The sequence below is a fragment of the Rattus norvegicus genome, chromosome 1, assembly GCF_021556685.1.
Source record: "Rattus norvegicus strain SHRSP/BbbUtx chromosome 1, alternate assembly SHRSP_T2T, whole genome shotgun sequence".
Taxonomy (NCBI): domain Eukaryota; kingdom Metazoa; phylum Chordata; class Mammalia; order Rodentia; family Muridae; genus Rattus; species Rattus norvegicus.
The window spans coordinates 16,080,750-16,107,100 of record NC_141534.1 but is presented as its reverse complement, the minus strand read 5'-3'; the positions used below and the strand labels follow the sequence as shown (position 1 = coordinate 16,107,100).

Below are 26,351 nucleotides of genomic sequence, written 5' to 3'. Positions count from 1 at the left end.
GTTCTTACCCAACAGTCCTGCACGCCTGACCTGCTTCCTTCCCTGTGGACTGCGCCTCAGCAACCTCCCCAACGTCAGAGGAGGAACTGTTCGGCTGTTTTGAAAGACCATCCTGTTTGACTTAGCACTGACATTCTTAGGCTTCGTCCACAGTTACGACCCGTGTCAGAATTTCTTTTTTAAAGATTGAACAGCACTCCCTTAACACCTGGACTGAGTCATCTACCTCCCGGTTCACAATGGCTGGGCTGTGGGTAGAGAACCAGGTGGAAGATGGGAAGTGGTGGGTGAGCTGCAAACTCATGCCAAGAGTCAGAACAGCCGCCCCTCAGTCTTTCCCTTGGTCCAGACTCATCCACACCACCCAGCTTAGGGGAGGGCCAGTCTGAGGACGTTCTCATAGTAGCTGCTCCCAAGGAAACGAACTACTTCTTGGGCTTCACTTGCTCCGGGAAATTCTTTCAGACGGAGTTTGCAGTACCTCCATTTCTTAAATCGATCGGCCTGCTTATGCGTCTAACCGGTCTACCTCTTAGGAAACTGGAGTATTTCAAGTGTGAGTCCTTTTTACCCACGACGTGCCTACACAGCCTCTCATTATACAGAGCCTTGCTCAATGCCTCATTGCACAGCACATTACTCAATGAGAGCACTGGACAGGCAAGGAGGAGAGCAGGGGTGAGTGAGTTTCATGTCCGAGTCTGACCTGGGCTCCAGGCCCAGGATTACAGCTAAATAGCTCTCATTCTGAACTCTCCGGCCAATTCGATCCAAACCTCTTGCCCAGAAGCCAATGTGTGGGCAAGCACAGATCAGCTACATCGTTCACTCTGTGGCAGATGGCTGGGTTTCCACACTTGCAGTGTAAGCAGGAGGCCTTAGCATTTGATGTTAGTGACAGGTGCGCTACCAGCTGCTTGGATCCTCTGTGATCGCAGTCCAGTCAGGAATCTAGTCCTGTCCCTGCCCATGGTACAGCAGAAAGACCAAGCAGTTTCCACTCAGAACACCAGTGCCTGATGAAGGATGGAGATTTGGTTTGGAATGGAGGATGCTTCTTATTTCAAATACAAATGTCAAGAAACCATCTAACACAGGAGTAATACATTACTACGGATTAACTTCTAAATTTTAAATAAAATCACACAGTGTGGTTTCATTATTCACATAACAGGTGCCCTCAAGATACTTTCCCCCTGCCTCCCGTACCTCGTAAGGGTGTCTGAGAGTGGCTCACGAGGGTCTACAGAGAAGCCTCACTCAGGAATAAGAGGAAAGGTTTTAAACCAGACTGGCAGAACACCCTCTAGCTTGTGCTGCATAAGACTGTCAGCTATCTCTCATCGGAAGATGATTAATTTCCACTCACCGACTGTCTGTTCTCTGAACTATAATTCTGGTGGGAAAACAGTGGATACTTATGAAATGAATCTGTTAAGAAAGTTCTCTATGGAAAGCAGAGGAAAGCCATGGGGGCGGAGAGGAGAGATCACCAGTCATCAACAGTGAGCATTCCCAGGTGTAACCATGCATTTCTCTCAGCGGCCAGGAGATGGCGCTTCCTGTACAGCATTGTAAAACACGACTTAAGTTCAGAGGCCAGAGAGTAACCCACCACATAACCCTGAAGAGAAACCCAGCCTCGGGAATGTCTGTAAGTCTTGCTGTTTCCCTTGGTGGCAGCTGTGTGTCTCTCTTGCCTTTGAGGGAACTCATTCAATGCCTCACATCTATCATCTGAAGAGAAGGCAGTTTATCGAGTAAATGAAAGGGAACAGAATTTAAATTGTGACCCGTTTCTGCAGCGGAGTTTGTGGGGGAAACCACGGCACATGCACTTACCGCATCCTGGAAGCCAAAGAGAACCACCTGCACCTGGCTGATGCCATGGCTGTCGAAGTCCAGCTCCAGCTTGAGCCTGGACAGTGTAGTGGCTATGATTTTCCGGTCAGTGGACCTCACAAACTCTCTGAGGCTTGAGATGAGAGTTGTGATGTGTTCCCACTTGAGTTTAGGCTCTTCAGGACCCTGAAAACAGAACCCACAAGGCCTCAGTCACTCTACACGCCGCTCGAGCTGCCGTGCTCACAGTCTTTCCTCAGAAGACCTGAGTTCCACAAGACCCCCTGCTCAGGACAAGGAGCCTGTTTGGAGCTCTAAGGCTCCCGACAGTAGCCATCACTGCTGCCAGAAGTAACCAGCCTTCGGAGAAATAGCTATGCCCACGCTGGCGGGCTAGTAGCCAGGCAAAGCCCAAACGGGGTTAGGCTGAGGTGATGAGAATTCTGCTCTCAGAAATTTTAATTGGACACTAACGTGAGACAGAGGCACCGAGCCACGGAATGTTAATGTCAGAGTCAGACGGCCAAAAGGTCACGACCCAGGTCAGGGAAGCACCCAAGGACACGGGGGAGGGGCGAGGGCGTGTGTAGATGCAGGGGAGTAGAGAATGACAATGGGTAGGGAGAAGAGGAGATAGAACAACACAGAACCAGCAACAGCCAAACAAAAGCAAGGAGGGAAGGAACAACTGGAGCTTTATGTCTCCTGGATTCACACACCAAGGTTCCTCTCTGCCAGGCTCAGCCGGGTACCAATGGGCTACCTCTCTCCTGGCTGTGTGTAGCTATCAAAAGGTGTGCCTGGTCCATCCACTGCCTTTAAGTCAATTCCTTGTCACAGAAGGGGCCAGCTTGGACACCACCGCTGGAACCCCGCCTTAACAACAATGGGTAATCAGTTATTAAAAAAAAAAAACAAGGAAACTTTTACATATTTAAATAGACCTCTTTCAAAATGATTTATTTTATTTTATTATTTTATTGTGAGTAAGACACAGTGAGCCGGGAGAGAAAACGTAATTTAAAGATGCTGTTTATCCTCATTTAACTTCAAGAACCACAAGAATTTTTATTAAGCTCCTTTCTATTTCCTATTGCATTTTCTTACTGTATTATTAAAATTATGTTTCTCCACCGGGCCAATAAAATTCCCATCATTCGAATTCCGTGAAAATTTTCAAAAAGTACCCTTACCTTCTTTCTCTACATAAATTCTTGATTTGGGAGCTTGGTCCCATGTTTTAGGTTCTCCTGAGAAAAGTCTAAACTGAAAGGCCTGAAGGCCGTCATTAAAGAAACATTTTAAAATTGCGAGGAGAACAATTACCCGCTTTGTTTTTTTCTCACCGCAAACTAAATAACAGCCAGAGGGACGATTCACAGGCAACTTTGTAACAACAGGAAAACATCAGGAGAGAAACCCCAAGTTATTCTACAGGCTAGGAGGGCAAACATTTGTTTTTGACATCAGGTTTGTTTTCAAAACAGCAGCCGCAGCAGCAGCGACATGTTGCCTATGGTTTATGGATGTGTGTGTTGCTGTCCTCTACAAGAACAGTCTCTACCCTGGGGAATGCTTCCTGTCCAGACTATCTCATCCCCTTGGCCATCACTACTCTGTCCTAACTCCAGGCCCTCTGTGCTATGTCATTAGACGGCTTTCCTTTCTGAGCGAGGGCGTTCTGCAGGGTAAAAGTGCCTCAGAACCATGGCAGCATTCAACAAGGAGCCTTTCCCATGAATTAGTATTCATAGGTTTTCTGCAGAAGTCCTCTCTAGTCTTGTGTGTGTGTGTGCGCATGTTATATGCGGATATGCACATATGTGAAGGTTACAAGCAGATATTGGGGTATCTTCCTCTATTCCTCTCTGCCTTATTACATCAAGGTCTCTCAATGACCTTGAAGCCCCAAAACTCCAAGTTCTTCTATCTCTGCTTAGGCTGGGGCATCGGCATGCCCAGCCACGCCCAGTTTTTATGTGAGTGCTGGAGATTTGGATCTGAACTTTGCTCCTTGTTTTCATAGAAAGTGCTCTTGCCCACTGAGCCCTCTCCGTAGGCCCCTATTCTTTATTCCTTAAACTGCTGGTGAATTTGTGGAAGGTAATCAAGTTCAAAGGAGTGTCTGGGGCCGGGGAGATGGTGGCTCAGTAGTTAAGAACGCTCTCTTGAAAGTATGAGGACCTGAACTCAACCCCCAACACACACGTAAAGAGGGGGGTCTTGTCTTCACCTGCCTGTAACCCCAGTGCCGTGAGGCAGAGACTGGTGGATCCTGAGAAGTCACTGGCCAGTCAGCCTAGCTTAAAGAGCAAGCTTCTTGTTCAGTGAGAGACACTGTCCTAAGGTCAATAAGTCAGAGAGTAACAGAGGAAGACAGAGATCAATCTGCTCTGACTTCCACGTGAGCATGCACAACACATACTATCTCCATCCTATAACACGCTTCAACACACACACACACACACACACCACACACACACCACACACACACATACACACACACCACACACACGCAAAACACACACACACACCACACACACACATACACACACCACACACACACCACACCATACACACACCACACACATACCACACACACACACCACACACACACACCACACACACACCACACACATGCAAAACACACACATATCACACACACATACACACCACACACACATACACACACACCACACACACATACACACACACTACATATACATCACACACATACCACACACATACAAGATACACACACACCCCCACACCACATACACACCACACACACACCACACACACACACACACATACACACACACACCACACACACATACACACACACCACACACACACACACACCACACACACATACACACACACCACACACACGCAAAACACACACACACCACACACACCACACACACCACACCATACACACATCACACACATACCACACACACACACACACCGCACACACACACGCACACACACACAGACGCACACACACACAGACACACACACACAGACACACACACAGACACACACAGACACACACAGACACACACACACAGACACACACACACAGACACACACACAGACACACACACAGACACACACGCACACACACACAGACACACACACAGACACAGACACACCACACACCACACACACACAGACACACACACATACACACAGACACACAGACACACACACAGACACACACACAGACACACACACACACACACACACACCACACACCACACACACAGACACACACACAGACATACACAGACACACACATACACACAGACACACACACACACACACACCACACACCACACACATAGACACACACACAGACACACACACATACACACAGACACACACAGACACACACTACACATACACACACATACACACAACACACACACATACACGACACATATACACACATACGACACACACACACAAGACACACACACACACACACACCACACACCACACACACAGACACACACACACAGACACACACACAGACACACACACATACACACAGACACACACACACAGACACACACACAGACACACACTACACATACACACACATACACACAACACACACACATACACGACACATATACACACATACGACACACACACACAAGACACACAAGACACACACCACACACATACCACACACACACACCATACACATACCACACACATACACACACCACATATACACACACACACCACACACACACCACACCACACACATACACATACTGCACACACACACCACACACATACACACACTGCACACACACACCACACACACAACACACACAACACACCACACACACACCACAGCCCACACACACACACACCCACACACACACAAGATACACACACACCACACCACACACACACCCCACACACACAAGTTATACACACACTGCACACATACACACACACACATACACAAGATACACACACATACAAGATTTCAAAGAAAAAAAGCTTTACATCGGTTAATATATTAAGGACCTGACTAATAATCCCCTTTGAGTTTGTAGACTGAAATGTAAATATTTCTCTAGAAAGGTTTAAAAACATTGAGAAAATAATTTCTACATAGAAGGGATTGTGATCAAGGTGCATGATGTGAAACTCTTAGCAAATCAATAAACACACTATGTGGGAGGGAAAACAGTTATTTTTGTCTGGTTGTAGAATGAAAATGATACTAGGTGACTATTACTAGGTTGGTTGATGGTAACAAACTCACATCTGTACAGTGTTTTTTATTATGCTCTAGAGTTCCCAGGACTCGGGGACTCCTGTTAGCAATCCCAGGAGGCTTTGCGTAAGAGGGAAAGCAGCTCAGACTCTGAGGAGGGCAGTAACTTACCCAGATGGCACAGCCTTTAAATGAGGGAGCCAGGGCTCTGACTAAGGCAAGTCCAAACTTAATCCAAGCTCCTAACTATGTGTCCCCAGCCACCAACTGGAGTCAAGACCCGTTCTGCCACCAAGCCACCATGTGCTGTGACAGATGGACATCCCTCTTAGGAATTCACAGCATCCTGAACAGTGCAGCCAGCCACTGTCGCCTGACCATTTGGGTATGATTCCGGCTGGCAGTGCCTGGCACTACTCTAGGAGCTTCTTGGTGTCCAAGGCCTTCTCTCTAAGACTGACCTGGATGTGGGTCCTCCATTTTCTCTCACAGGAAACATTCTAGTGGGCTTTGTATTAAAAAATGTAGATATGCTATTCCACTGAAAATAGTTTAGGAAAAAACCCCTCAAATTTTAGGAATTTCGTAATCAACTATAGCCCAGTGTTAGAACACGTGATTCAGGTATTCCAGGCCCGGGTTTAATCAGCAGTCACAGGAAGGACTATTCTGGAAACGAGAGCTTCAGTGAGGACCCAGGCAGTAGAGTTGCAGCCAACCAGGAGTCAAAGAAACAAAACTACAAGACCACATCGTCTGTACTGGGGAACCGTACCTTTATGGAATGTGGGTAATCTAGACAATTCCTGACCTAAAAGTAAACTTATAAACTCACGGTCATCGGCAAAGCCTTCACTCCAGCACGGATAGGAGTGACCTTCCACCCCTGCCTTTCCACCATTTGCCACGCCAGGGAGCCAGGGCAGGGTGGAGGGTAAGACTACACACCCTGGAGCCAGACTGTGTGCATCTAACACCAACTCCATCTTTCAAGGGCGTGTGACTTCAGAAGCTACAAAAGCCCGCTCTGTACCGCTTTCTGCATCACGAAAAGATGGGCTAATAGGAGTACACCTTAGTTCTGGCAACCCGAGGACTGAATGAGTACACACGTGGATACTGGCCCGATGGACTATTTGCTGTGGTTCAATGTATCTAATAGCTACCAGTCCTCCTCCTCCTCCTCCCCCCTCCTCCTCATCCTCCTCCCCCTCCTCCTCCTCCTCCTCCTCCTGTGCTAGACTGTTAACTTTGGTGAGATACAGGGTTATTTTGTTCACTATTCTATCCCCTGCATGTGGAACAGAACTGGTGTGATGGTTGTATATGCTCAGCCCAGGGAGTGGCACTATTGGAAGGTGTGGCCCTGTTGGAGTAGGTGTGTCACTGTGGGCGTGGGCTATATAACCTTCATGCTAGCTGCCTGGAAGTTGCCTCCTCATAGCAGCCTTCAGGAAGACACAGAACTCTCAGCTTTGCCTGCCTGGACACTGTCGTGTTCCCCGACACACCTTGATGATACTGGACTGAAATCTCTGAACCTGTAAGCCAGGCCCAACTAAATGCTGTCCTTTGTAAGACTTGCATTGGTCACGGTGTCTGCTCACTGCAGTAAAACCCTGACTAATACGCCTGACATTCATCAGCTGTGCCATGTTTGCTGAATGACTGAACGAACTACAAGTCATGCATCTGCTCCCTCCATCCAACCTTGGTTCATATCTCAATCTGTCCTATTCTCAGTTCCTGAATGACCCCCATGGGACGCCCAGCCTCCCTGACAACCACCCTATCCCATTACCTAGAGGCCTGCTTGCCTGCCTTCTCAGGCCAGAACACCTCTTTCCTGGGCCTCGTGATCTCTGTGGGCCCTGTTTGAGACAGCTTTCTCTTAGGACCATAGTTGGTTTCCTTCAGAAAGTACCAACAGCATTCTCTTAAGTTCTCCCTGCAGCACGAGCCTTTACTGGCAAACACATTGTTCTACTTATGAGATCCAAAAGGTGGCTATCAGGGAATTCTGATGGTGACAATGTTCAGGCTCAGGGACCAGCTCAGAAGTTTAGTGAAGCTGACAAGACCCAGCTGCAGTTCAAGAGTAAAAGCCAAGAAAGAGAACTTGGCCGTGTCTGGCCAACTGTTGGAGTGAGACGCTAACACCCTGGTCCACCCATCTATTCTCTTTGCAGCCGTATTCCCAGGAGCTAGAGAGGAGCAAAGCTATGTGAGGTCCGCACTGCCACGGTCATGAGCAGTTCACAGTGATTACAGGGCACCGATGCTCACAGGGCCCATGGGGCTAATAGAGGATGACAGCCATCACTGTGAGGATTTGCTATGTCTAAGGTAAGAAAGTGTGCATTTGCAAGAAGTCTGAGCTCTGGTGGATGTGCTGGGACTGAGGGATTCCTGTTATCTCAGGCGTAAATAAGGATGGCGTCTAATCCACCTGGACTGGAGTCTTCATTAGACGTGCAAGAGACACTGGGGTGCTCACACACAGAGAGCAGGGCATCTTGGGATACTGGGAGAAGACGGCCATCGGTTCCCAGAGGACAGTAAATGTGTTGACACCTTCACCTCGGATGGTAAGCCTTCCCAATTTCAAGGAGACAAATTTTCTGCTGAGTGAGACACCCGGTTTGTGGCATTTTGTCCTAGCAAGCCAATGGCCCAGGGAAAACAGTTTCTTTGGCAAGGTGTTTGGTTGGTTGGTTTGGTTGTTCTTTGCACAGGGACTGATGTACTACACAGTTGCTCACAGCTGACCCCCCCCCACACCTCCTGTGTGAATTTAGTGACCTCATAAGCTAGGGTTCCTCCTGCTGATGCTTCCAGTGCTCAGAGGGACAGCTGACAGGCAGGCTTGAGCTAACATCAAAATCAGCAATCCGTGTGACTTGTTTATCGACCGTGTGAATGAACGGCAGAACTGTGTAGGGACATGAGAATCTGCATGTACCATTCAAGTACTGAGTCCATGTATGGACACTAAGTAAGTCACACTCACTAACTTCCTAATGAAACAGCACATACATTATTGCTACTGTGATCGGTCTATCAGAGCCAAGATTTTACTAGGAGGACCGTAAACACCGTAATTCCTTCCATCAGTTCTCTTAAAAATACAAGAACAGGAAGGAAGGGAGGAGTAAAGGAGGAAGAAGAGCGGAAGAAGGGAGCACGGAGAAAAGGATGAAGGACGGACGGATGGATGGATGGATGGACGGAAGAAGGGAGGGAGAGGGAGAGGGTGGGAATGGAGAACAACAAGCAAGATAAAAAGGGAAAAATGTTGCTTTTGATGTACAACCATTCACAAACATAGTTTCACACTTAAGGTTTTTTATTTATTTACCCTAATGGAGAGCCATTATTATTATTATTATTATTATTATTATTATTATTATTTCAAAATAAGGTCTCCCTATTGTAGCCCAGGGTAGCCTAGAACTCACCATCCCCCTGCCTCAGCCTCTCAGGTGCTAAGACACCCAGCACACAGGTTTGTCTTATCACTCAGAGTCACAAATCCAGATCTCCTAGACAACTCCACGATGTACGCACACAGGTAAAATCTGTAGTGTTTGGCTGGGGTATGGTGGGGTGTACCTGTACCCCACATTATCTGGAGGTAGAGTTTAAGGGTAGCTTGAGCCCAGCCTAGGCAGCCCAATGGAAATCAATTATTAAGAAATTAAACTAGCCGGGAGGTGGCGGAGGCGGTGGCCTCTGCACACTCCTTTAATCCCAGTGCTACGGAGGCAGAGGCAGGCCAATCTTTGTGAGTTCAAGGCCAGCCTGGTATACAGAGAGTCCCGAGACAGCCAGGGCTACAGAGAGACCCTGTCTTGAAAACAAAACAAAACAAAACACAAAACACAATTAACAACAAAAAGATTAAATAAAATTTACAAAACGACAACAAACTATGTGTATCTTCAGGAAGGGACGTGCCCCGGAGTCTTTACCTGGGCCAGAGACTCCATTAGGTTCCTCACAACCTTGTCCTGGTCTTCTGTCAGGATCCTGTGAAGGGTCGCCCGCCTTTCGCTATCCTTTCTCAGCATAAAAAAGCCGGAGTCTTTCTCTTCAGGGGACGGGGGCGCACTGTGATCTTCAAAGTTTTCATCCGGAATGCTGTGATAAGGAAAATAACGTAAATCAGGGGTTCCTACACAGAGCGACAGTCCACAGGATTTGCCTTTTGGGACCCACGAGTCAGCTCTTTACCCCAGGAACAGCGTCCGGATCCCTTTCCCGTCCTTTTCTCCACAGGACTTAGCTCTGGTTTTGAAGGAGAAGGGGTCGGCCTTCAGCTCTGTGTCCGGAGAAACGGAGCCATACTCGCTGCTGCTGCTGGTGTCTTCTACCAGGACAGGGACCGGCAGCGAGATGCTTCTAAGATACTCTGATAGGAGGAGAGAGAGAAGGTAGCAAACGCGTGAAGAACTTGACACGTATGGGCACGCGTGTGAAACAGACCGGTATCCTTGCCATGCCCTGACTGAATGAATCAAGCTGTGTAGGAAGCTGATCATGGGATCAACTGACCCTGCCTCACTCAACATAACAGGGGTAGGCGGACCAGGGTTCAGCCAGGAAAGGCTCCCTTGCACCCTGAGAGAAGCCGTCTCTCAGAAGAAAGGAGCATCCCGCAGGACGGAAGAACTAGGCTGCAGGCTCAGCAGGTCCTGGGCTTCCATTTTAACTGATGACGTAAATTGACATTTACGGGTCTCACTTCCCACATCCGGAAACAGGGTGGCATGTACGATTTTAAATTTTACAGCTATATCCTCATGGGTGGGAAGGTACGCCTTAGTATCTGTGGCTGCCTTGAAAGTAGGAAGGGATGGGGTGTCATGGGTCTAAGCCACAGGTTCTAATCCTGCTTCACCTAAGACAAACAGGCTGACTGCCCACCACATGTCCCGGCCTAAGGAGGCACTCGAGAAAGCATTCTTTGCTTAAAAAAAAAAAAAAAAAAAAAAAGGCTTTGGAAACCAAGAAACCTGAGGCCCTCCCTAGCTGCCAGGCAGGAATCCCACTGCAAACTCATGCATCTGCTTGGCTTTGATGGGAGCTCCCCACATTTCATTCCAAACTGTTTTAAAAAGACAGTAAATTTTGCCAGAAACATCTTTAATGTCTCAACATTACAAACACCTCTTACTAAAAATAAGGCGAGTGTAAAGTCATAAAAGAAGCACGCATGGTTGCTTGGAAACCTCTTTTCACTTGATTTCTGTTAAGCCTGGTTGAGCTGATCTCGCCCGAGTCTCAGAGACAGTGGATAACCCCACTATGGCAGGTTAGCCATCATTACAGGGGTGCTGGCCACAGACCACCAGACAAACACCCACAGTGCGACAACCCACTCCTCTCTCTGCTTTACAAATACCCAAAAGCAGGACGACCATCTTAGCTTCCCTTCTGTTAGAAGAAATCCTGGCAGAGACCGCCTAGGTGAGGAAGGGTTTACCTCAGGCTACAGTTCTAGGTCAAAAGCCATCACTTCAGGGACCAAGCAAGGGACCCAAGCCAGGAAATGGTGATGCTCACATGACTGGGTTCTCAGACCAATCAAGACAGCCTCCTGCAGACAAACCCAATGGCCACCCTGATCTGACAATTCCTCACTAACAGCTTCTTCCCGGAAGATTCCAGACTGTGTTGAGTTGACAAGTAAAACCAACAACAGGGGGGCTGGGGATTTAGCTCAGTGGTAGAGCGCTTACCTAGGAAGCACAAGGCCCTGGGTTCGGTCCCCAGCTCCGAAAAAAAAGAACCAAAAAAAAAAAAAAAAAAAAAAAAAAAACCAACAACAGGCCTTTTATTTCTCCTTTGGCTCCTCTAGGTTGTAGATGTGTGTGTGCGTGCGTGCGTGTGTGTTAATGTTGTATGCTGCACATGTAACTAAAGAAAATATATTAAAAAACTATGTCATAATATTAATGGTAGTTCTTTCTAGAAGATATGACTTAGGGTGAAAACATTTTCCAAACTTTCTACCATAAACAAATTTTTTGTACGTGCATACAGGTATGTATGTGTTTGCAGATGTATATGCATGTGTTTGTGCATATACATATGGGCCCAAAGGCAAACTCTAGTATTGTTTCCTAGGCACTATATGTTTATATTAAATATTAAATAAATGTGTATATTAAATATATTAAATGAATATATATTATTTATATATGTGTGTGAATATATATGTATACATATATACACTGCCTTGCTTCCCACCTTGAGAATAATGAACTGAACCTCTGAACCAGCCTCAACTAAGTGCTGTCCTTTACAAGAGTTGCCTCGGTTGGGCTGGAGAGATGGCTCAGCGGTTAAGAGCACCTGACTGCTCTTCCAGAGGTCCTGAGTTCAATTCCCAGCAACCACATGGTGGCTCACAACCATCTGTAAAGAGATCCGATGCCCTCTTCTGGTGTATCTGAAGACAGCTACAGTGTACTTATATATAATAAATGAATAAATAAATCTTTAAAAAAAAAAAAAAGAGTTGCCTCGGTCATGGTGTCTGTTCACAGCAGTAAAACCCTAGCTAAGGCAGGTAGCAAAAGGGCTTCAGTAAGAACTTGATTGAGCTAGGCTCAGGCTGTAATCTCAGCACTTGGGATACCGAGGCAGGAGGAGGCCAGGAGCCGGCCAGGTGGGAAAGGTGTTAATTTGTGAATCAGTGAGGCTCTCCCTCCTCCAGTAAAGGAGGAATCAGCACCATGATCACTTGAACTTCAAAAGCAGAACTGGTATCCTGGGAATGAACAGACCATACTGTTTGCACGAGCAGCTAAGACTTTCCTATCTTGTGCTTCTGTAAACGTATTCATGTGAGGTGTACGCACGCCTGTCTACAGAGAAGGAGCGAGGCCTTCAGTTAGCCTACGTCGTGCCTCTCTGGCCTCATTAGGTGGTTTGAATAGCCAGCAAGGAGAAAGCCCGAGTCTTGTGAGTTTCAAGGTTGCTATGGATACTGATTGCCTAAAAGGAGGCCTAGTGGGGTAAAAGTCTACATGCTTAAAGGCGGAACCCAGGACCTGTCAATCACCTTAAAATGAAAAGGACTTCTGGGGACAACACGTGTAGTCCTGGCTCTCCTCAGCCTGAGGAAAAAAATCAACCCGTGGACCTGGTTCTAAATTGCTTCTCTTGTTAAGCCCAGCCTCGTGAAAACAATCAAAATGTCTCCAAGGTTTCTGTTCTCTAAATATTAATGATATAACATACCATTTACATATTATGATGAGAAAGAATACAAGATGGGAGGGGGAAATCTTTCTAGTAGGCAGGAGGTGTCATTTGATGATTCAAGGCAAGATGTCTGGAGCTCAAAAGAAGTTTGGGTCAGAGGTGTGACTTCAGTCACCAGTGATTGCAATGTAATTCAAAGCAAGGAATGCCCACCCTAGTTTAGGGACAGGTAACACACCCTTCCAGAATACCAATATTTTATAGAAAGGGAAGAGAGAGGCATCGGCAATGGAGAATGATGAGGCCCAGTCATGGGACGAGAGGATAGGTAGATGAGTTATCAGAGAGGCCGGCACAGGGCATGGCTGAAATGAGACAAAACAGGCTTTCAGGCAAGAAGGCTCTGAGAAGTGGTGAGCTGAGGAAGTTCCTCTTGGATTTACCTCCATGGGCCTCACTGGCAAGTTTAGTCAAAGCGGGTTCAGAGGTCAAGTGGAAGGGCAAATACTAGACTGCAAGGAATAGAAAGCAGAGAAGGCACTGTCTGAGGAGGATCAGGTCATGACAGAAGCCACCAGAGGCGAGTGTATATGACTTATATGGGGGAGGGGGGCGCTGGGTGGAAAGGACCCTTCTGGGCTCCTGGCTTTTGGTGGTTGCTGTCTGTCATTAGGGCTAGGAAGAAGGAAAGGGGTACTTGGGTTCCATTTACATACTTATGGGGGATCTGTTCTAGATTGTTTGGCTTGCTTTCTCATGTTCTAGAGCTCTGCAGGCTGAGAGGAAGAGCTATGCTTCCCCAGTAACAAGCTGACAGGTCTTGAACAGCGCCGACACTCGGATCCCAACTCAGACAGGGGAGTACAGTGCTCAGGCTGTGGGATGGGAGCTGGAAAGGGTTTCGAGTCGCTGGCAGTCTTACTGCCAATGCCCTGCCCGGTCCCACGAAGCCTGAGGCTATGAGGAGCTGGCTGCAGAAATCTTGAGAGGGGTTGATGGAAAAGAGTGTGAGTCCAAAATCCTCTAAAGGAAAGCTTTACCGGAAGGCCAGGGTTTGGTTGGGGAAAGGGACAGGTGGTCCCATCTAGGGATGGGACCCAGGTTGGCAAGAATTCCCATCTAGAGGAAGAAGGGGGGCTGCTATCTCAATGGAAGTAGCTATGTTCTCACTTGGGGAAAGTGAGAGTTTGTCACAATTTCTGTGAGGAAATCTCAGATTAGAAGAGCTATTCAGGGGCAACTGGGACCTGCTAGGTTCCCCACTCACACAATCTAGGGACAAAGCTCCCCTCCAAAACAAAGCCTGCCGGCTTACCTGTCTCCAGTTGCCCAAGCCTTGGAGAACGGTCCCCACACCTTAGCTGCTCTAAGTTGGCTGAACTTTCTCAAGAGAACAGGAGCCCGGGCTACACTTGCAGGCCGTGGGCAGGGCCAGGTGTTGTTGTAATGACTAGCAAGCATGCAGTTAGTCCAGGTAAAAGGATCTGAGTCTGAGTCACTTCTACCCACCGATCGTCCATCGCTAACATCCCTTGTGCTAGATGAACAGCGCCATTGAACCAGTGACATTAAATAAATAAACCATCCTCCACCTAGCTAGAAGAATGATGACTGGTTTCACCCTACAACGTGGTAGCTGGAAGACTCAGATGATTAATTATTTATATTAACTAACATCTAAATAAAAGACCAGTGCCCCAGCCATAGGCACCGTTTTTGAGTGTGAGACAACCACATAGGGTCTGGTGGCTTACGTACCGGATGGTGAAGACATAGGACACTTCTGTTGTTAGAAAGTTATGGACTCAGTGCTGGTCGGTGAGCCCATTCCAGATCAAGCTCTCCTCCTGCTCTCTGCCCCTCTGCTAATTCTTTAGCATTTGGCGACGAGCCCTGTGGGATCCAAGCCTGAACACTTTGTCCACTTTTGTCCTCTGCACACATGCTAACCAGAGGTAGTATTAAGCCACCTTGTTCCTGGTAGGGAAGTTGTTTGTGCTCTACCCAGGCATAGGGATATGACCTATAAAATACACCCAGGGAAAGGGGATAAAGAAAGGTTTTCTGTCGTCTAGAAACCCCAGTCATGGTCACGGATGTAATGGGTTGGAGGCACAAAGGTGGCAGAAACCCCGAGGACAGCGAGATGGTACTTTTGCTCCTGGTTCAGGCTAGCATGTGTGTCTTACCTGCTACATGGGGATGTAGGGGATGGCCCCTTCCTTTGAGGGCAACCTTGTTCAGGTAGGGGGCGGGTAGATCATGGAGGAATAATCTCTGGGAGGGGGAAACTCAAGAGAATTTTGAACAGGAGAATCCTGAGGGCCATAAGGGAAAGAGCAGGGAACTGCAGGCTGTGGGAACAGCCTCTGGGGAAGCGGGTGCTGAGCACAGGAGGCGGGAGGCAGTAAGAACAGTCACAACCACCTTTGAAGTACCTGTGTTTGTCACCTCAGAGGGTAAGTCACGTTCAACGTCACTCAGTCCACAGGGAACTCAAGTCTGACTCCAACACCCATCCACTGACTCTCTAAAAATCCCAAGACCTTATAATAGCTTACCTAGAGTTGGACTATAAAGCTAGGGCGGAGTCTAGATCCCTGCAGAGTTATCCTGAACACAGAGGGGAAGGACCCAGGAGCCACAGCCAACCAGCAGAGATAACCTGAAATCTCATGCTCACCGAAAAGGCTGTGAGTCGAAGTGAGCCCAGTTAAGTTCACGGAAGTTCACGTATGTGGGTGGGAAAGGTTTCCCACAAATGAAAACCATGACCTGTAGAAGGGACCAAGTGATGCCAGACCGAGAGGCCGGGCACGGCCCCCACGCTCCTTCAGAACACTAGTATTGTCTCAGAATCAAATCTGGGAAGCAACCAGCACAGCGTGACAGCTGAAATAAGCTTCTGCATGTCACGTATGAAGAAGAGATAACAGAGGCCAAGGGATCAAAACTGACTTCTGTGCCATGTGGGGTGCTCAAAAAACTAAGAAGCACTGTGGGGTAGACCCTGAGGAAATGCAGGGGCTGCTTTCCATATCCCAGGATGCCCGTGGATAACGGAGGCAGCAACCTAGTCCTGTCTTAGAGCCAGCTCCCAACTCAGAATCACAGAAGGACAACCGTAGTGACAGTGACTGGAGAAAGTCTGGGGACTGGGGAAAGCCTGGGCCTCTACTCTAGGCTGACTGGCTCTGAGGCAGCTGAGCAGCGGGCTGAGACCTGCTGGTGCTAACCTCCTGCCACAAAGGACATTAAAGCGCTCTCACTCCCACCAGCCGCCCACCACAGCCAGGCGCCTCCCCCCATTACTCTTTGAAATGCTTTCGTTGACCTGAGAGCAAACTGGACTTCTCGGTTAGGATTCGCAAACACAACTCTTTGCCCACTAGAGTGCAGTGTACTGTCCTAAGATGCCCAAAGAAGGTGTCATCCCCCCCACCCCCCAAAAAAAAGGCCTAAGTAGCCAACTGGCTCACAGATTTCATCCAACTGATGATTTAAGAAAATGGTCACTACCCTGCACTCAGGGAGCAATGATTCGGGTCTTCGTTATGGAAGAGGCATGTGTTTGTACAGGAAGGAGCTGAGCCAGGCTCACAGCTGTGTGAATCCTTAGTGTTCAGACTCCTCCCAGGTAAGCTGTGGTGGGGAGGAGAGCAAGAGGGAGAGGAGGAGGAGGAGGAGAAAGGGGGAGGAGGGGGAGGAAGAGGAAGAGGAGGAAGAGGAAGAGGAGAAGGGGGAAGAGGGGGAGGAAGAGGAAGAGGAGAAGGGGGAGGAGGGGGAGGAAGAGGAAGAGGAGAAGGGGGAGGAGGGGGAGGAAGAGGAAGAGGAGGAAGAGGAAGAGGAGGAAGAAGGGGAGGAAGAGGAAGAAGGGGAGGAGGGAAGAGGAGGAGGGGGAAGAAGAGGAGGAAGAGGAAGGGGAGGAAGAGGAAGAAGGGGAGGAGGGAAGAGGAGGAGGGGGAAGAAGAGGAGGAAGAGGAGGAGGGGGAAGAAGAGGAGGAGACCATAAAAAGTGTGGCAATGTATCAGTCACACTTTGCCAGTTCTCAGGTTAGTGGGCAAGAGTAAAACCCAACTCACCATTCGATCCAGTCGAGAGAGCTGTGGGGGGAGGGGAAAAAGCAAACAGTGTACATTAGCGCCGTCGTTAAACTGGGCAGTCAGTAAAACCCGAGCCCTTGAAAGGGGTCAATGTCGTTTCCTGCTATCCATCTGCCCATCCTTATCTAAGTCAAACACCCGAATGCCAAAGACAAATGGGTCTGTTACCCCATCTCTCCTGAAATGAATTATGGAGTCACTGACAAAAATTCGCTTATAATTTACACCTCTATGTTAATCGTTGCTAGCAACCAGACGCCCTGTATTCCTTCCTCCTTTCCTTTCTTTCCTCTCATTTTTGACAACTGTTCAGAAACAGTCCCTGGGAGGTGGCGGGTATTTTCTACGGCCTCCAATTAAAAGGCTTCATTAACTAGATGCTTGGGAATTTAATAGTTTTGTTACAGCCGGTAGCCCACTGGTGGCAATGTGGAGTTTCCACCCTGAAGGACCAGAGTTACCTCTTTCACACTGTAGCCTTTATTTCCCAATGCTAGAAAGTCCTGGCGGCTGATACAGTAACCACAGTCTATGGGCTGGGAGGTCATTACGGAGGAGGCCCCAGCATTTGGGGAATGGATAGTGATGTGACTTCCCGATACAGAAGCAGATGCCTGAAAGCAACGTGCTGTTTGCACCAATTAATTTCCAGTGACACAGTAAGTGGATGCTCCTTATAGAAACGCTCTTCCCTTTAAACACTTACTATTTAGAAACTGACCCACACCCTCTCCGTGCAACCACGTACCAGAGAGTTTGGGCTGTGTCTTCTTCTTTTTGCTGGAAACTTTTAGGAACTCATCAACAAGCAGGTCATTAGCACAGGCTCTCTTGTCAGGGTCTGGTTCAAAACACTTCAGTATGAACGCCTTGGCCTCGGCAGACATGGACTCTGGGATCTCGGGGTGGACCTTAAACATCCCCACCTAAAGCGAAATCAGAAGCAGACTGAGTCTCCCAACAGTCCTCTCTCACTGCATCCCCTCACTTGCCCCTTTTTCTTTCTCTCCTCGCAGTGGTCACCAGGGCTTCATGCATTAAGTGGCCTGACACTGCACTGTGTCCCCAGCCTGCCCTGTGGCGTTTCCTCAGCTGATCTGAGATGTGCTTTCCGCAGACTACAGGGCACTTCCAGACTTTTGTAGCTTTAGCAACGATGCAGGAAGGGTAACTAGCCAAAGACAAGGTACAGGGTAATAAGATGTTCCTTCAAAACCCGTGAACGCTCTAATATACACCGCACTCTAAAAAAGATATTTTGCTGAGCTCACTGAGCTGTTCAGAGCAGCTATACGGTAGGCATGGGGGCCGCAGTTTTTCTGTTTGCAGACATCACGGAACCCTCTCTGCAACTAGGTGAACTATCGTCCTACTTACCCCCATGAGGAAAACAGGGCTTCAGAAAGAAGCACCTTGATTTGTTTTGCTTAAGGCTCATGTTCCTTCCCCATCTCAAATCACCACTGTCAAGAAATATTTAGGAGCACTTTGAAATTAAAGCATATTTTATACTGCAGTTAGAATCAACTTCTATTAGTATCTCAAAGGGTCGGGGCAGGTGAGATGGCCCATTTAAAAGCACTTGACAATCAAGCCTGAGAACCTGATGTTTGACCCCTGGGACCCAAGGTGGAAAAGACACGTTGTCCTCTGGCTCTTCACATACATGACAGCAGGTGCACACACACACACACACACACACACACACACACACACACACACACACACACACAAACTCACTCACGGTTTCACACATTCTGTACAACTCAATGATGTCTTCATGTACCTTGTTATATACAAATGTATCCTAAGAAGTAATGATGGATTTGTAATAACTATTTACCCTTGATGTCAAAAAATAATTCTAGGTGCTTTGCACAGATTATCTCATATCCCTCAGAAAATTCCCGTGAGAGAACCTGCTTTGCTCCTTACTCTGTACCTATCGATAAGGGGGTTCAATAATCTATCTGCCCAATGTTCCATGCACGCTGACCCTGCTGGAGCCTGCATCGGAACACGGTATAGCAGTGTCAGGGGCTGTGGGATCCAGCCTGAGACCTTATCGCTTCTCATGAGCAGTGGAGGCTGCCTTCCAGGGCCGGAGGTGTGCGAACTATCACCTGATAATTACCACATTAGGGATAATAAACAGCATCTTCTAAAAGTGCTGTCGATGGAGCTTAGTGTAAGGGATAGAACTCAGAGATTCCAATTCTCTTCATTTGCATACCAGCTTTTCAACAAGTGTGAGGTAGATCGCCCTTGGTACAAACACGGACGGTACACAAGTATCACAGGGTCCCTGGCAAGAAGCCATCTGCAGAGGGGCAAGGGCTGTGTAACCAGCTGAGGCTAACAGTTACGCTCAGAGGTCCCTGCGGTACAGAGCAGGGACCGGAGCTTCCTGGGAGACAGGCAGCTTGGCTGGGAGGACTTTAGGGTCACTGCCTTGTCCAGACCTCTGCTGTCCAAATTTCAGGCCTGTATATTTCTATATCACTGCCCTCTGCACCCGGGGTGGGGGTAGGGGTGTGTTCTCACTTTCCAGAATTACTTATGGGAAAACAGACAGAAGGAACAGTCTAGGGAAATAAAGTTGGTTTACTCAAGACGGCAATTATATCCTTTATATGAATGGATTCTTTAAACCTTTGTTGCAGATTTAAATGTTACTTTGTGGAATTTTTGTGTTCCTACGTGCCTTACCACTGCCACAGATCCCCAGGCCCTCAGAATGCTCTTACAATTTTCTTACATGGGAAACGCCCACACTGTCTCCCAGAGTGTAGAGTCCTGTGTCATTTACACTGGGTTGTAAGAAGCTTACACGGAATCTCAGTTTAGAACGGAGGAAACTGAGGTGAAGGCGTAGGGTGGACTGCAGTGGGGGAGAAAAGCTCTCCTCGACCCCGACTGTGGCTCAACAAGTGCTTCCTGGAGCTTCTCCCCTAACAAACTCTGATACCCATGCATGCACAAAACACCCGTCAGCTATACGAATCTTTCACCCCTTTGTGTTTAACGTGTCTTGTGTGTGACCTTGAACATGGCTGCCTGGGGCTCTCCTAGTTCATAAAACGGTGGTTTTCCAGTAGCCATTTCGATGATCGTACAGCCCAGTGACCAAATGTCAGCGGCCTTTCCATAGCCTCGTGGTCCTTTATCGATGATTTCTGGCGCCATATACTGAAGGGTACCTGGGAATAATGCAAACACATTTCCACTTTAGAAAGGCAAAGAGGGATACCTAAGGATCATTTTAAATTTTCCACATAAATAAAACAATTAAGAAAAATATGATTCAGGTCCCAATATCTCATCTTTCTCCGAGATCCAGCATTCTCTGCAGTTAGTAAAAGTAGAAATGTACGTGTTCACACTGGACTTGTATCACTGAAACAGAACAGTTCATCGATAGCATTTGGTTATGCGTGGTTTAAGGCTAATGTGCCCCTCTAAGGGATGCCTTAGAGCCTTAACCATAGTTGGTCGGTTTGGTGGTGTTGTTGTTCAGAACAGTAGGGAATACAATATATATATTTCTGCATTCAGTTCTTCCAATCTATGACGACTCTATGTGTACTTTTCCAGAGAAAAATCTAGTTCTTTCGCTGATCTCATTCAAGCTATATAGTCCCCAGTTCCTGAACCTAGTATTTGACTCATAGATTCCCATCGTGGAGATCACTGTGGTTGGAGAAATGAGCTGGGACAAAGGCGAGTCCCAGTGCCACCAAAGATGGGAGCAGAACAGTGGTTATGAGACGCGGCCGGAAGTATGGACGTGAGAGACTGGGCGATGGGAGTCAGTCAGCACTGTGTGATAGAAACTAAGGAGAAAGACGTCTACCCCATGGCAAAGACAGGAGGTAGCAATAAACAAGAGTGTGCTTGTGTTACAAACAAACAAAAACAAACAAACCAACCCAACAACAACAAAAACCAAGAAACTAGAAAGGGGATTACACGGTACCCATCAGTTGTGCAATCCTTCATGTCTCAAGAGGAAGGACCCACACGGACAGACCTATGGATGAGCAGACAAAAATAACGAGCACCGGGATTCTGAGAGCTATGATGAAAAATAATTAAAAAACTTCTGGTGTGCGTGGCTCTGTATATTAAATATATACAATTCCTACTGTGGGTCTTAGCAAGACTTTAAGGTAGCGGTTCTCAACCCATGGGTCGTGACCCCTCTTGGAGTCGAACAACCGTCAGATTCTGCGTTATCAGATGTTTACATTATGACTCATGACAGGAGCAAAATTACAAAGTAGCAACGAAAATAATTTTATGGTTGCGGGGGTGGAGGAATGGGGGGATGAGGGGCTGGGGGGGGAGCTCACCACAATATGCAAAACTGTGTTAAAGAGCCACCACTTTAAGACGGTTAAGAATAAACTGTTTAATGGATCAAAGACAGGTCACGAACCCCGCTTTGAGGTAAATAGTAAGAGTGGACAAGAATAAACTGAGCAGGAGAGGGGAGGAGGTATGCAGAGCCAGTGGGAGACAGGGTGTGGTGGAGAGGGGCAGTGGAGGGAGCCTTTTGGTGTTAGTTCTGGCTTTGAGGAAATGCAGGAAAGGCTTTCCTCCTGGTGCTAGGTGAGTGAGAAGCAGGGTCTGAAAGGCACTGGGCTCCAAGGCAGGATACACCTTGTCAGACATAAGGGCTTTGGCTCTGTTTACTCTGCATGGAAGTCACTGCAGGCTCTGGTTGACATTTTGGCTGCAATGTTGAGGGTGAACAGGAGGGGGCAGAAGTGGAAGCAGAGAGGCTGTGCGAGGCAGCCGGGACAGGAGAGCTGTGACACCAGAAGGGTGACAGCCCATCCCGCTTCTTCCTTGATGGTGGGACTGCAGCGTGAGAAAAGGCGCCAGTGACAGCCAAAGTCTCGAGTGGCCCTCAGTGGAGATAGGCAAGAGTGTGGGTGGGAAAGGTTTGAGGAGAAGGTAATTAATTCCACTTAGCATGTTAAGTCTAGTTCAAACCTCAGATCTTTACTAAACAGTCTTGTGACCTTGGGCAAGCGATTTAGTCTCTTTGAACCTTAATGTTCTCACCATAAACCAGGATAATGATGCCTCATAATTAGGGTTTATGTACAAATTTCAGTGTGTACAATGCACCATGCACCCAAGCAAAGTATGCAGTCAGAACACTGTAAGTGATGACTACCCTCTGCCTTGCCCCTCACCCACATCACCACGGTCTGAAATAGAGCCAGGTCTCTCCTACATTCAGCAACGGTGATGAGGCTTCTTGACCCCGAGACAATCAGGACTACAGAGCCCACTGTGTTGAAAGAACCAAGGCCTGCACACCAGGGCTCTCAGATCAGCACTAAAGAGAGATCTGAGTGCATTAGTCATACACTGTACACATTGCCTTCCTGTGTGGCCAGTGGGAGAGGTACGGGCCCAGGGCCCCCGGTGAGGACTCCTTCCCTGCAATGCCTTGGGAGATTAAGGACAAAATTTCAAGATGAAAAGAAGATATTAAATCAACATCCTGCCCTCAAACATTGCAGAAGTAGGAATTCTCATCTCCCAAGTTGCTAGGTCTGGGCAACATCTAAATCTCGGCTTGCCAAGCTGAGGGAGAATGAGGGAAGAAGTGCAAACATGGGGGGAGTTGCTAGTAGGCTTGAGTTCATTTTAAAATACGTCGTAAATATGGGCAATCCTGTGTCTGAAATACATCAGAGTGTAGGAGGCGGTGTAGACTGGTGGATCTGAGAGACATGCAGGATCCCTCCCCTCCTCCTGCCCGCCTCTGAGGACACCAGCACAGATGCAGAGTAAGCCGGGGAGGAAGGTGGACTGCAAGCTAGTGTGAGAAGAGCAGAGAGAGAGAGAGAGGAAACCCTGAGCTCAATCACAGACAAACTGCCGTGACCACTGGAGATGTCTCCCTCTTCTTCCCACCAACGTCCCTATTTGCAAAACGGAGGCGTTTCCATCTACCACAGAGGATTCGAAAACGGGGACATCTGGCCATCTTGCTTTACATTAAATAAAAAATTAGTCACAGACTCCTTAACTTTTCTTTTAAGTCAATCTCTAAATCTCTGGCCCTGCCCTCCTCCTCTAATAATGATGGCACCCAATGCTCCTGGAGAGGTAGCTTGAGAACATGGCGGAGAGACGTTTTCGCTGGCTTGGTACCTAATGGGCAGTCATCCATCTGTTGAGCTCTGTTTTCCTCTTGGCTGCCTCCACCCTCGCAGGACTCTGCCTCCGAGGCTGCTCAGTCACTGCGTTGCCTAATTTCTCATCTCCCCCTCTTCCGAGCGAGCGGATGAGTCACTTCCCCTTTTCCGAACCGAAACCTTAGGGTTATTTATATTGTGGAGTGGGGGGATTGATTCCCGGGAGAAAACAGAGTAAGAAGGAGGGAAGCCGGAGCCTAGATAGGAAGTGGTTGGAGTATGAGTAAGAATCAGAGAGGCGGGGTTGGGGATTTAGCTCAGTGGTAGAGCGCTAGCCTAGGAAGCGCAAGGCCCTGGGTTCGGTCCCCAGCTCCGAAAAAAAAAAAAAAAAAAGAACCAAAAACAAAACAAAAAAAAAAGAATCAGAGAGGCTGGGCTAGCGCATGTTTGTCAACAGCAGTTTTGTGGGAGGGTCACTGTGGCTGTAAGGCCGGTCAAGAGAAAAAAAAAAAAAAAAGACCGGGAAACAAAAAGCAAGTAAGTAGCCTTCAGTGGTTTTCGCACAGGCTGAGCCACTCCGAACCCCAAGAAGACAGAAGGGGAAGTCAGACCCGGTACACCATTTTCCAGTGAGCGTCGGGCAATCTCAGCGTCGGTGTTCGTGAGAAACCTTAGTTTATCTCTCACCTGATGCTGGGGCTTAGCAATTACACTTTTAATTATCCCAGATGTGTATCATTAGTGGCGAACGTACCTGTAAAGGTTTCGGTGCACGGGTTTATGCCAGCAAGCCTCTTGGATGTCCCAAAGTCAGAGATCTTGAGCACGCCACTGTAGGTATTAATCAATACATTGTCACCCTGGGGAAAGAACATCCCAATCAAAACGTTATCTTTTCACTGATGCTGTTTGTGGCTGACTTGAGCCTGATAAAAGTGCCCTCAGAGCAAACAATGACATCCGTACGACCGTGCTCTCCACTAAGCAGTTTATCCCAGGACAGAGTTCTTTTCAGTACAGAGTTCTTAACATAATTTTTGTTTATATGCTATCAGTTGTTTATAATCTTCTCTTCAGGTCACAGGTTCAAACACGGCCCCGAGGGGAGAGCTCACACAGTTACAGTTAGCCTGGATCACCTGTGGACTGGATCTATATAAATGACTTCCTTAACTTCCCGGGCCCTTTACATTCTCCTCTCTGTTGTTTCTTACTTTCCGTGGACTGCGTAGGACGCTAAGCCACGGTTGACACTCCTGAAGACGTAGTCAAGAGAAAACGGCCACACAGTGGCCACAGCCATCTCTGCTCATTAGCATTCCGAATTCTCAGCTCTGGATGTATTATGCTCACCATTTATCCCTTTTGGCCATGTGATCTCTGCCCTAAAGTGAACACAGCACGGACACACACGTGCTCAGGCATGTGCCCCATCCAGTATCAGTCTGGCTATGTATGGACAGGCTCCACAAGAAAAGTCCTCTCTTTGTACAGGGGTGCACCCCAGAGTAAAAGCCCTCAGCTTGCTTGCTCTAAACAGTGAAATGTCTGAAATGTCCTTTTTTTTTTTTTTTTCAACCTCCTGGTTCCACTGTTTGGCTCTGTACTCACCAAAAGGTGAATTCATTTGGTTTGTTTACAAAAGGAAGGACATACTTTAAGAACGTCAGGCTCTATCTGAACTTTATTATTTTTTGCTGGTGGAAAACGTAGGCGGTACCCTGCAAGATACAGGGATAGACATAGACCTTCCTGAACGGGACTTCATTTGCCAAGGAATTAAGCCAAACAATTAACGAGTGGGACCTTATAAACTAAAAAGCTTATGCACAACTAAAGAAACAGTTAAATCGAGCTCCCTGCACCCAAATCCCATGGGGGAGACAGCTGAACTCCCAGAAGTGAGGACAATCCTGAGATCTCAGGGCAGATGGCCACATCTGCTCATATTGCTGGCCCAAAAGGAACCTGCTTAGTGGCCTCTAGATACAGGAATATAGGAGCAGTCAACAGCAGGAACCTGCTGGTTTCTGACTGCACCCGGAACTGAACTGAACCGGTCCCACAGCTCCCTGCACCAAAATCCCATGGGGGAGAGAGAGCTGGATGCTCAGAAGTGTGGACAATCCTAAGAACTCAGAGGAGACAACTACTTTGTGCCCATATTCCTGACTCAAGATGAAACCGCCTAGTGCCATGTGTGCCCTCTGGGCACAGGGACCTAGGAGCAGTCAAGGGCAGCACCTTTTAGGTTTCTGCCTGTACCGAGAGCTGATAGTCAGTTGCCAGGAGCGCCTACACACCTGAGAGCAGAGGTAAGACCAACTCTTCTACACCAAGCAACCTGCCTGGAGGCTTCAGGTCACACAAACCCAGGAGCAGCTCTCTGTTCCTAGGTCTGGCGGAAAGAAAATAGGTCTATAGGAGTGCTGACACACAGGCCTACAGGAGGGTCAAGCCACTGTAAGAGACAGCAAGACAAGCTAACACCAGAGACAACCTGAGGGCAAGAGGCAAGTGCGGAAACCTAAGCAACAGAAACCAAGACTGCTTGGCATCATCAGAGCCCAATTCTCCCAGCAAAGCAAATACTGGATATCCAAACACACAGGAAAAGCAAGATTTGGATTTAAAAATCACATCTTATGATGATGATGGAGGACTTTAAGAAGGACATAAATAACTCCCTTAAAGGAATACAGGATAACACAAGTAAACAAGTAGAAGTCCTTGGAGAGGAAACACAAAAACAAATTAAAGAATTACAGGAAAACAAGGAATTGAGAAAAAAA

The 26,351-nt window shown here is 47.8% G+C and overlaps 1 protein-coding gene across 3 annotated transcripts in view; it reads right to left on the bottom strand.

The window, feature by feature from the left end:
• Map3k5 (mitogen-activated protein kinase kinase kinase 5) overlaps positions 1-26,351 on the bottom strand; it is a 207,858-nt gene that overhangs the window by 14,408 nt on the left and 167,099 nt on the right. For 2 of the 3 annotated variants that reach the window (XM_087575895.1, XM_087575901.1), the window contains 7 exons: positions 24,314-24,419; positions 20,444-20,601; positions 18,150-18,327; positions 17,381-17,401; positions 10,319-10,496; positions 10,057-10,225; positions 1,843-2,028 (listed from right to left, as the gene is read on the bottom strand). In XM_087575895.1, coding sequence (XP_087432021.1) covers positions 1,843-2,028; positions 10,057-10,225; positions 10,319-10,496; positions 17,381-17,401; positions 18,150-18,327; positions 20,444-20,601; positions 24,314-24,419 — 996 coding nt within the window. 3 annotated transcript variants of the gene reach the window in all.